Below are 12,849 nucleotides of genomic sequence, written 5' to 3'. Positions count from 1 at the left end.
CATCCCATTTAAAAAACGAAGTTGACCTTCTTATCTCTGAAGCGACCCCAGCCAGCAACAAGAAACCAACGTCATATTACAGCCCCTGTTGTCGAATACAACTTTTGTTCCACAAACCTTTCAGCTCCTATCATAATTTCGGAGTTATTCTGAGTGGCAATAGTTAGTGACTCACCCTGTACATTGTTACACGTAATACATATGTTTGAAGCTTTGAAAATACGAAAAAAATGTGTTTGTTGGTCATTTAGTTTAAAAAATGTCTAAATGAAGCTATTCTGAACATTATCCAATAGAAACATTATTGAAATAAGTGCTATCTATGAATTAAAGCAAAAACCATGTACAACACTAAGCTGAAGTAGTTATTTCATCTCTGGTAGTGACGTACTTCGATGAAGAGAATTTAAACGAATTGTTTACTAATTTCTGAAAGGAAATGTGGGTTAACTTGTTTGTCAGTAAGAAGTACATTAATTGATTATCCCGATGGCAACTTCAAATGATAGGAAGGTTACCCAGAAAGTAATTCACCACATTTTTTTCTTCAACTATTCTTTACTGAACATAATGAGACTTACACACACGAAAGAATGGTGTTTTATCTATACACCCTATTTTTCCACGTAATCTCCGTCCCGTTCCATGGCCTTCCTCCAGCGCCAAATAAGGACGTGTATGTCCTGTCGGTACCAATTCTTGTCCTGGTGGCGGGGACAGTGCTTCACTGTGTGAATCACCTCCTCATTCTCCTCAAAATGTCTTCCACGAATGGCGTGTGTCCTCGCGAATGACAACAGCAGCTCGCTGCAACATGTCAGGTGTGACATCTTTACATGGTCTCCCCGACTGCCGCAAATTGTGGAACTCCGCCGAACCGCCTTCCGATGACCTCACTCTCCGTACCCAGAGACTGACTGTACTTCTGTCGATAGTAGATGCTTAGACTATGCACAAGCAATTGTGAATATCCCCAACAGTTTCTTTCTCTGCAGTGAGAAACTCGACGACGGCACGTTGCTTGTAACGTACATTACTTACAGACGCCGTTTTGAAACTGCCTGCAGCTACGCCAACTGTCGGAACTGACGAAAACTTGGCGCGCTCGCTTAGGAGACATTTCGTATTCGTAGCATTGTTTTCGGCTGAGAAGAATGCGGTGCATTACTTTCTAGGCAACTCTCGTAATATCAGTTCAGAATACATATTTCGTGTGTCAAAGATTATTGCATGCTGCGACGCCGCAGTTAATTACTATCTATGGTTAACAGAGCAACGCAATAACCTGGGCTGTTAATATGTAACAGTTAATTGAGAGTTTTTTATCGTATAAGGAAAAAGACGTTGTGGCCCCAATTTAATAGCAAAAATCGATAAAATATCTGTATTGGGACAAAACCTTCGGAAATCAACTAAGTGAAGGTCAGTAGTAATTTTGATCCTAATACAACGTTAGTGATGTTGTTGTTGTGGTCTTCAGTCCAGAGACTGGTTTGATGCAGCTCTCCATGCTACTCTATCCCGTGCAAGCTTCTTCATATGCCAGTACCTGCAACCTACATCCTTCTGAATCTGATTAGTGTATTCATCTCTTGGTCTCCCTCTACGATTTTTACCCTCCACACTGCCCTCCAATACTAAACTAGTGATCCCTTGATGCCTCAGAACATGTCCTACCAACCGATCCCTTCTTCTAGTCAAGTTGTGCCAGCAATTTCTCTTCTCCCCGATTCAGTTCAATACCTCCTCATTAGCTATGTGATCTACCCGTCTAATCTTCAGCATTGTTCTATAGCACAACATTTCGAAAGGTTCTATTCTCTTGTTGTTTAAACTATTTATCGTCCACGTTTCACTTCCATACATGGCTACACTCCATACCAATATTTTCCTGACACTTAAATCTAATGTCGATGTTAACAAATTTCTTTTCCTCAGCAACGCTTTCCTTGTCATTCCCGGTCTACATTTTAAAACCTCACTACTTCGATTATCATCAGTTATTTTACTTCCCAAATAGCAAACCTCATCAACTACTTTAAGTGTCTCGTTTCCTAATCTAATTCCCTCAGCATCACCTGATTTAAATCGACTACATTCCATTATCCTCGTTTTCCTTTTGTTGATGTTCAGCATGTATCCTTCTTTCAAGACACTGTCCATTCCGTTCAACTGCTCTTCTAGGTCCTTTGCTGTCTCTGACAGACTTACAATGTCATCGGCGAACTTCACAGTTTTTATTTCTTCTCCATGGATTTTAATACCTACTCCGAATTTTTCTTTTGTTTCCTTTACTGCTTGCTCAATATACAGATTGAATAACATCGGGGATAGGATACAACCCTGTCTCACTCCTTTCCCAACCACTGCTTCCCTTTCATGCCCCTCGACTCTTATAACTGCCATCTGGTTTCTGTACAAATTGTAAATAGCCTTTCGTTCCCTGTATTTTACCCCTGCCGCCTTCAGAAAGAAAGTATTCCAGTCAACATTGCCAAAAGCTTTTTCTAAGTCTACAAATGATAGAAACGTAGGTTTGCCTTTCCTTAATCTAGGGTCAGTATTGCCTTAAGTGTTCCAACATTTCTACGGAAACCAAACTGATCTTCCCTGAGATCAGCTTCTACCAGTTTTTCCATTCGTAGGTAAAGAATTTGTGTTAGTATTTTGCAGCTGTGACTTATTAAACTAATAGTTCGGTATTTTTCACATTTGTCAACACCTGTTTTCTTTGGGATTAAAATTATTATATACTTCTTGAAGTCTGAGGGTATTTCGCCTCTCATACATCTTGCTCACCAGATTGTAGTTTTGTCAGGGTTGGCTCTCCCAAGGCTATTAGTAGTTCTAAGGGAATGTTGTCTACTCCCAGGGCCTTGTTTCGACTTAGGTCTGTCAGTGCTCTGTCAAACTCTTCACACGGTATCATATCTCCCATTTCATCTTCATCTACATCCTCTTCCACTTCCATAATATTGTCCTCAAGTACATCGCCCTTGTATAGACCCTCTATGTACTCCTTCAACCTTTCTGCTTTCCCTTATTTGCTTAGAACTGAGTTTCCATCTGAGCTCTTGACATTCATACAAGTGGTTCTCTTTTCTCCAAAGGTCTCTTTAATTTTCCTGTAGGCAGTGTCTATCTTACCCCTAGTGATATATGCCTCTGCATCCTTACATTTGACCTCTAGCCATTTTGCACTTCCTGTCGATCTCATTTTTGAGAGGTTTGTATTCCTTTTTGCCTGCTTCACCTCCTGCGTTTTTGTACTTTCTCCTTTCATCAATTAAATTCAGTATCTCGTCTTTTTACCTAGTTGATCCTCTGCTGCCTGCACTACTTCATCTCTCAGAGCTACCCATTCTTCTTCTGCTGTATTTCTTTCCCCCATTCCTGTCAATTGTTCCCATATGCTCTCCCTGAAACTCTGTACAACCTCTGGTTTAGTCGGTTTATGCAGGTCCCATCTCCTTAAGTTCCCACCTTTTTGCAGTTTCTTCAGTTTTAATCTACAGTTCATAACCAATAGATTGTGGTCAGAGTCCACATCTGCCCCTGGAAATGTCTTACAATTTAAAATCTGGTTCCTAACTCTCTCTCTTACCATTATATAATCTATCTGATACCTTCTAGTTTCTCCAGGCCTCTTCCATGTATACAACCTTCTTTCATGATTCTTGAACCAACTGTTAGCTAGGATTATGCTATGCTCTGTGCAAAATTCTACTAGGCTGCTTCCTCTTTCATTCCTTACCCCCATTCCTTATTCACCTACTGCGTTTCCTTCTCTTCCTTTTCCTACTATCGAATTCCAGTCACCCATGATTACTAAATTTTCGTCTCCCTTCACTCACTGAATAATTTCTTTTATCTCATCAAACATTTCATCAATCTCTTCGTCATCTGCGGAGGTAGTTGGCGTATAAACTTGTACTAGTGTGGTAGGCGTGGGTTTCGTATCTGTCTTGGCGACAATAATGCTGTTTGTAGTAGCTTAGCCACATTCCTATTTTTTTTTATTCATCATTAAACCTACTCCTGCATTACCCCTATTCGATTTTGTATTTATAACCCTGTCTTCACATGACCAAAAGTTTTGTCCCTCCTGCCACCGAACTTCACTAATTCCCACTATACCTAACTTTAACTTATTTATTTCCCTTTTTAAATGTTCTAACCTACCTGCCCGATTAAGGGATCTGACATTCCACACTCCGATCCGTAGAACGCCAGTTTTATTTCTCCTGATAACGACGTCCTCCTAAGTAGTCCCCGCCCAGAAATCCGAATATTTTACCCAAGAGGACGCCATCATCATTTAACCATACAGTAAAGCTACATGCCCTCGGGAAAAATTACGGCTGTAGTTTCTCCTTGCTTTCAGCCATTCGCAGTACCAGCACAGTAAGGCCATTTTGGTTAGAGTTACAAGGCCAGATCAGTCAATCATCCAGACTGCTGCCCTTGCAACTACTGAAAAGGCTGCTGCGATAATGGTACTACGTATGATAGGAAGCAGCCATTACTCTACTTTTTCCACACATGAGGGTCGAACCACTGCAGCGTACAAACACGTGCACACACACACACACACACACACACACACACACACACACACACACACACACACACACAAAGGTGATAAGGGATGCAATAATTCCACAGCGGAGGTGATTCGGAAAGAGACTTTAATGCCAGAAACCGAGGAATGACACAGTGTTAGGAGCCGCCAGCCTCCTGCTACTGGATCACAAGTCAGATTGCGTCACGATGCTCTCAGTTCTTGCCCACGCCCAGGATCTTTATCCTGACGATGAAGCAGCACTCGAACTTGATGGGCTCGCCCTTGTTCCACAGCTTCCACATCACGCTATACTCCCTCTGAAAAAGGACACAAAATATATAATTAGGAAAATGTCAGACTCTGGAAGAGCAGCTTGAGATAATAATTACTTGTAATCTTTCTGAAACATAAAACAAGTCATGATCCGAAGAATGGCTGGTTTTGTTTAATGATGCCACATACAGGGGTGGGACAAAAATACGGAACACCACAAATACAACAACACGTTGCCATGCTGGAAAAACTGTTGGCATTCAAACAGCACTCAGTCGTCTCTGAATGGATAAATCCAGGTGCCATATGGGTTCCTAGGGAATCTTATACCATCCTTCCTGCAAAATAGTGGCAAGTTCAGGTAACTATGATGAAGGTGGACGGTAATCAACACCTTCCTCCCAAAAGTAGACAACGAAGGTTCAATAATATTGAGAGCTGTTGATTGTGGTGGCTAGGGAGACACGAAATTTCATCAAAATGGTGGCTAGGGAAACACGAAATTTCATCAAAGTGTCCTGGAAGATGCGGGATGTGTAAACAGAGTCCCCGTCATCGCTGAACTCAGTATCAGCAATGGGGAACAAACATTGCACCATGGGATGGACCTTACCAGCCAGAATGGTCAAGTAGCCCTAGGCAGTAATGCGACCCTCCAGAGCAACAATAGGGCGAAATTTCATCAAAGTGCCCACAGAACTAGTCCTGGAAGATGCTGGATGTGTAAACAGGGGCCCTGTCATCTCAGAACACAGTATCACCAATGGGGAACAAACATTGTACCATGGTATAGACCTTACCAGCCAAAACGGCAAGTAATTCTAGGCAGTAATGATACCCTCCAGAGCAACAATGGGGCCCATGGTATACCGCGATATGGCTGCCAGAATCATCACAGAACCACTGTCATGTTTCACTCTTGGCAGCAAGGAGTCTGTACTGCAGGCTTGGACCAGCTTACTCCAGACGTAAACTCAGCCAGAACTGGAAATGGTGTGAAACAAGACTCGTCCAACCATATGACTTTCTTCCAATGCTCCACAGTCTGGGCTTTGTGGCTTCGGCACTACTATTTCCTGTTATGGGCATTTGCATCAGTGATGAGTGGTTTTGGTATTTCAGCTCGCTCTGCCCTGCTTATGGTGTTGTTTTGGTGCTGACAGGTTTCGCGAGTGCGACGATCAGTTCTGCAAAGGCTTCTGAAGTTGTAGTCCTCTTATTTGCGTCACAGTCCTCTTCAATGGCCGTCTGTCTTGGGCACACCCCATGCACTTTCATCCGCCTTGTGACACGGGGGTTGATGTTTTTCCGCTTTCCCTGTATGTGATATAAACCTTCGATGTGTGGCTTCTTGAAACACCGTACGAGCATCAACAATTTGCCCACAGTCGAATTCACTTAGCTCCGCTATAATATACTCACTGCTACACAGGACATTGTTCTGTTCGCCACTCACACTTGCAATGCAGAGAGGACCCTGCGCAGGTGCTGTTTCGTGGTCAGTTATGACGTCGCAACCTGCAGGCCTGGCTAGCATCTCCATTTGTGTTCAAGCATTCAATTTTCGCAGTGTTTTCTTATTTTGGCCAAACCTTTGTATACGTACCATCCTTCGTATTTAAGATAATAAGAGCGAATGGATTACAGTTTTACACAATGACATCTATATAGACAGTCTTTGGGATCACTATTTGTTTTTTGATTTTCTGGATTGCATGCATCTACACACATCAAAAAAGATTTTGCATCACTCTGGTCCCCAGAACTCCTGAAGATAGACGTTGACTGTGGATACTGTGTCACAGACACAGTCCCTTTGGCTGTTCACAGACGACGGGAGCCAGTTGCCAGAGGTCTACCTGTCATTCACAGAAATCTGTACGTCACATGACATGAGGTGAGCGTCACTACAACGGCAGATGGGACTAGCCCCCCCCCCCCCCCCCCCCCAACACAAGGCATTGGAAAAGATACAGTGTGTGCCGGCCGAAGTGGCCGTGCGGTTAAAGGCGCTGCAGTCTGGAACCGCAAGACCGCTACGGTCGCAGGTTCGAATCCTGCCTCGGGCATGGATGTTTGTGATGTCCTTAGGTTAGTTAGGTTTAATTAGTTCTAAGTTCTAGGGGACTAATGACCTCAGCAGTTGAGTCCCATAGTGCTCAGAGCCATTTTTAGATACAGTGTGTCAAGCAGTTAGCAGTTATGGTGCACTGTCGTGGGGTTCTTCATTACCACGTGGCCCAAAGAAAACACCTGGAAGACTCCACACAGGGAACTATCAGCAGAAAATTGGAAACTGCAGTTACCTAAGGCAGCAGATGGCCATTTCACTGTGCGACAGGCAAGGTTGCCTGAAGAACAGTATGCCGTGTTTCGTTGATACCCATACATCGGCAACACTGGTTGCAATGGTACCAAGAATATAGCAGCTGGTCAAACGTGGATTGGGGTCGTGTGCTCTTCTGAGATGAGAGCAGTAGTCAGTCAGGATGTAACCTCATGTGACGAGAGGCACACCCAGAACATTATCGGTTATGATTGTTTTGGTGGTCGAGTGTTGTGGTGTGGGGAGTCATAATCTTGCATTGATGCACTGACCCTCACATCATTGACCATAGTACACTCACTGATCAGCGTTACTGCAACGCTGTACTCCTTCCCCATGTATGGCCTTTCAGAGGTGCATTCAGCCCTGGCTTCCTTTTTATGGTGGACAATGCGCGTCCGCATCGAACAGTACAGGCGGAGGACCTTTTAGAATGAGAGGGTGAAAAGACTGGCCTGTCCATATCCCAACTTAAATCCCAGCAAAGACGTGTGGGATGCATTGAGGAGACATACTGTGGCACTACCAAATGAACTGAGGACCATCCAGCAGTTGTCGACCGTGTCGGTGGATGGATGGGAAGTTCCACCACGAAGCTCCCCACCAAGCTTGTGGCGAGTATAGCAGCACATTGCAGAGCATTCACTGCCGTCAGTGGTACCAGCCCACCTTATCAAGAAACATGTTCCACCTGTTGTAATGTCCAAGTGACCATCATGAATCGTGGTCACTTCAGTGTAATTTCTGTCCGTCTCACTGCGTATTTCTTGTCATCATCTTTAATAAACAGTAACAGTTCTTTCTGTCTATGGTCCAAGATTCATCGAGTCATTTTACTTAGCAGTGACACACCATGCGAAAGACACTTTCATCCTTAAGATCTGTGACTGTACTCGTACCCTGTAATGCGACCATTAATTTCATATGAGCAGATGTACACTGAAGAGTCTAAGAAACTGGTACACGTGTATAATATTGTGTAGAGGCCCCGCGAGCACGCAGAAGTGTCGCAACACTACGCGGCTTGGACCCGACTAATATCTGAAGTAGTGCTGGAGAGAAATGACACCATGAATCCAGCATGGCTGTCCATAAAGAGTACGAGCGGGTAGATGTCTCTTCTGAACAGCATGTTGCAAGGCATCCAAGATATGCTGAATAATGTTCATGTCTTCGGAGTTTTGTAGCCAGCGGAAATGTTTGAACCCAGAAGAGTGTTCGTGGAATCACTCTGTAGCAATTCTGGACATGTGGGGTGATGCACTTTCCTGCTGGAATTGCCCACGTTCATCGGAATGCACAATGGACATGAATGGATGCCGGTGATCAGACAAGATGCTTCACGTACCTGTCATCTGTCAGAGTCGTATCTAGGCGTATCAGGAGACCCATATCACTCCAACTACACACGCCCTACACCAGCTTGAACAGTCCCCTGCTGACGTGCAGGGTCCATGGATTCATGAGGTTGTCTCCATACCCGTACACGTCCATCCGCTCGATACAATTTGAAACGAGACTCATCCGACTAGGTAACATGTTTCCAGTCATCAACAGTCCAATGTTGTTGTTGATGGGCCCAGACGAGGCGTAAAGCTTTCTCTTGTGCAGTCATCAAGTGTACACGAGTGGGGCTTCAGCTCTGAAAGCCCAGTTGATGATGTATCATTGAATGGTTCGCACGCTGGCACTTGTTGATGGTGCACCATTGAAATCTGCAGCAATCTGCGGAAGTGTTGCACTTCTGTCACGTTGAACGATTCTCTTCAGTCGTCGTTGGTCCCGTTCTTGCGTGATCTTTTTTCGCCCGCAATGTTTTACCGGTTTTCTGATATTTATGGTACACTCATATAGAGATCATATGGGATAACAACCATTTCGTCGCTAACTGATCTAACAACAGCACCAGACACCGCAGTGTAGTATTATGCCTGTTTACGTATCTCTCTATTTGAATACGCATGGCTATACCACTTCCTTTGGCGCTCCAGTGTAGGTTGTAAGGTTTTGACGATGACATGTCAGTCAGGCATCTCAGACATTTGATGATGCGTCAGAAACGCTACTTAATATGTAATGAGTTTTACGTTCTTCACATTATGCTCTGCAGTGTTATGATCTGTATTGTTTATTGATTCTCACTTCACGTTTAATCTTGGCAATGACTATGAAGCTATAATGGTGATAATGTGAGACAAATGACTATTAAACATACAGTCAAATATCTGAAATTTCATTAAAAATACTCAGTCTGCTAGAAGGTCTTTCATTCAACTGAATAATTGTTAGGCTAATCCGTATGCTTGTAACCACATAAATAAAAGGTTTACATCACCAATTTATTTCGAAATTCATTGCGGAGAAAACCAAATTGGTCTGATGCATGAGATCACTAAAAAAAGAATAAAGAAAAGCTGTAACAACAAAATCGTCTACTTCTCATGGGTGATTATTCTCGGCACTTCTGAACATCGCCGCGCCTTGTGCCCGCCTGGTTAGAGGCGCCATGCATGAATCGTGCGACCACTCCCGCCGGAGGTTCAAGTCCTCCCTCGGGCATGGGTGTGTGTGTTGTCTTTACCGTTAAATTAAAGTAGTGTGTAAGTCTAGGGACCGATGACATCAGCAGTTTGGTCCCTTAGGAATTCACACACATTTGACCATTTTTGAACTCTTGAACATCACCCGCTCGGATGCAGGCTTGAGCCCATCGTGGTGTACCATCAGTGAGATCAACAAGCCAGCCCAGGTCCAAACTATCCCACTCACCAATGGCGATTCTGTGCAAGCCGCGCAGAGTATGTGGTAGTTGTCGACGTCTTGAAACAGCTTGTTCCAATCATCCCACACGTGTTCGATTGGGTTCATGTCCGAGTAACAGGCAGGCCACACCATTCTGGTGATCCTAGCACACTGATGAAGTGTGTACACGAGAACAGCACGAAGAGCACACTATCCATCAAGATGAAATTGGCACCAAATCTCGTCCGTGTACCGTAGAGCAGCGGGATTGCCCTCACCAACCACGAGGAGCATACGGTGACCCCATATAATGCCACCCCAGAACAACACTCACCACCAGCTTTAGTACTTCTGGGACACAATGTTAGAGACGATAGACATTACAGAATTGTCTCCAACCAGCTGTGATTATCAGGATACATTCCGATCCGAGTTTCGTCCATAAACAACACCTTGCACCAGTCCTGGGGCATTCATTCGGCATGATTTGTTACCCATCTGTAATTGAATCTATGGTGTTCTGGTGTACGACATGGTCCTCATCATGGTAGTTCAAATGGTTCAAATGGCTCTAAGCACTATGAGACTTAATATCCGAAGTCATCAGTCCCCTAGACGTAGAACTACGTAAACCTAACCTAAGGACAACACACACATCCATACATCCATGCCCGATGCAGGATTCGAACCTGCGGCCGTAGCAGCCGCATGGTTCCGGACTGAAGCGCCTAGAACCGCCATGGTCGTCCAGAATGGAAATTTGCATCAATAAAGTTGTCACCTAACAGTGTAATATGATACACGACCTCCTGTAGCCTCTTCGAACGCCCAATTCAGTTCCGAAGCAAGTGTGCTCTAACTAAAAAATTGTAGATACCGATAATCCTGGGCATCTGTAGAACATGGGCGGTCTATGCGAGGTAAGTCCTCAACACTATCTGTCAGTTGGAACCGATTTCATGCCTGCGCCACTTCACTTTGACTCCAGTGCATACAACGAGCAACTTTACTGTTTGAGAAGTCTCCTACGCACTATGTGATTATCCAGATCTGATCATTGGTTGCAACTGTCCGTTCCACAAACGACTCTAATGAGTCCATACTAGTGCTTTAGATTCAACTGGAATGCTGCAGTTCATTGGAGTGGGACGTTCTGCCCCTACGTAGCACTCATTGTAATTGTGCGTATGTTTACAGGCGATGTCAGTGGTGACATCTACACCTACATCTACATTGATACTCCGCAAGCCACCCAACGGTGTGTGGCGGAGGGCACTTTACGTGCCACTGCCATTACCTCCCTTTCCTGTTCCAGTCGCGTATGGTTCGCGGGAAGAACGACTGTCTGAAAGCCTCTGTGCGCGCTCTAATCTCTCTAATTTTACATTCGTGATCTCCTCTGGAGGTATAAGTAGGGGGAAGCAATATATTCGATACCTCATCCAGAAACGCACCCTCTCGAAACCTGGCGAGCAAGTTACACCGCGATGCAGAGCGCCTCTCTTGCAGAGTCTGCCACTTGAGTTTATTAAACATCTCCGTAACGCTATCACGGTTACCAAATAACCCTGTGACGAAACGCGCCGCTCTTCTTTGGATCTTCTCTATCTCCTCCGTCAGACCGATCTGGTACGGATCCCACACTGATGAGCAATACTCAAGTATAGGTCGAACAAGTGTTTTGTAAGCCACCTCCTTTGTTGATGGACTACATTTTCTAAGCACTCTCCCAATGAATCTCAACCTGGTACCCGCCTTACCAACAATTAATTTTATATGATCATTCCACTTCAAATCGTTCCGCACGCATACTCCCAGATATTTTACAGAAGTAACTGCTACCAGTGTTTGTTCCGCTATCATATAACCATACAATAAAAGATCCTTCTTTCTATGTATTCGCAATACATTACATTTGTCTATGTTAAGGGTCAGTTGCCACTCCCTGCACCAAGTGCCTATCCGCTGCAGATCTTCCTGCATTTCGCTACAATTTTCTAATGCTGCAACTTCTCTGTATACTACAGCATCATCCGCGAAAAGCCGCATGGAACTTCCGACACTATCTACTAAGTCATTTATATATATTGTGAAAAGCAATGGTCCCATAACACTCCCCTGTGGCACGCCAGAGGTTACTTTAACGTCTGTAGACGTCTCTCCATTGATAACAACATGCTGTGTTCTGTTTGCTAAAAACTCTTCAATCCAGCCACACAGCTGGTCTGATATTCCGTAGGCTCTTACTTTGTTTATCAGGCGACAGTGCGGAACTGTATCGAACGCCTTCCGGAAGTCAAGAAAAATAGCATCTACCTGTGAGCCTGTATGTAATATTTTCTGGGTCTCATGAACAAATAAAGCGAGTTGGGTCTCACACGATCGATCGCTGTTTCCGGAATCCATGTTGATTCCTACATAGTAGATTCTGGGTTTCCAGAAATGACATGATACGCGAGCAAAAAACATGTTCTAAAATTCTACAAGAGATCGACGTCAGAGATATAGGTCTATAGTTTTGCGCATCTGCTCGACGACCCTTCTTGAAGACTGGAACTATCTGTGCTCTTTTCCAATCATTTGGAACCCTCCGTTCCTCTAGAGACTTGCGGTACACGGCTGTTAGAAGGGGGGCAAGTTCTTTCGCGTACTCTGTGTAGAATCGAATTGGTATCCCGTCAGGTTCAGTGGACTTTCCTCTATTGAGTGATTCCAGTTGCTTTTCTATTCCTTGGACACTTACTTCGATGTCAGCCATTTTTTCGTTTGTGCGAGGATTTAGAGAAGGAACTGCAGTGCGGTCTTCCTCTGTGAAACAGCTTTGGAAAAAGGTGTTTAGTATTTCAGCTTTACGCGTGTCATCCTCTGTTTTAATGCCATCATCATCCCGTAGTGTCTGGATATGCTGTTTCGAGCCACTTACCGATTTAACGTAAGACCAGAA

At 44.2% G+C, this 12,849-nt stretch overlaps 1 protein-coding gene across 1 annotated transcript in view; it reads right to left on the bottom strand.

Moving 5' to 3' along the window:
- Positions 1-4,671: 4,671 nt before the first annotated feature.
- LOC124551257 (MD-2-related lipid-recognition protein-like) overlaps positions 4,672-12,849 on the bottom strand; it is a 50,647-nt gene continuing 42,469 nt past the window's right edge. The window contains exon 4 of the mRNA XM_047126257.1: positions 4,672-4,881. Within this exon, the coding sequence (XP_046982213.1) occupies positions 4,777-4,881 (105 nt within the window). The 3' untranslated portion in view covers positions 4,672-4,776. The remainder of the gene's footprint in view (positions 4,882-12,849) is intronic.

This window comes from Schistocerca americana, chromosome 9 (assembly GCF_021461395.2).
Source record: "Schistocerca americana isolate TAMUIC-IGC-003095 chromosome 9, iqSchAmer2.1, whole genome shotgun sequence".
Taxonomy (NCBI): Eukaryota; Metazoa; Arthropoda; class Insecta; order Orthoptera; family Acrididae; genus Schistocerca; species Schistocerca americana.
The sequence above is the reverse complement of the archived record's forward strand: the minus strand, read 5'-3'. Positions and strand labels throughout refer to the sequence as shown.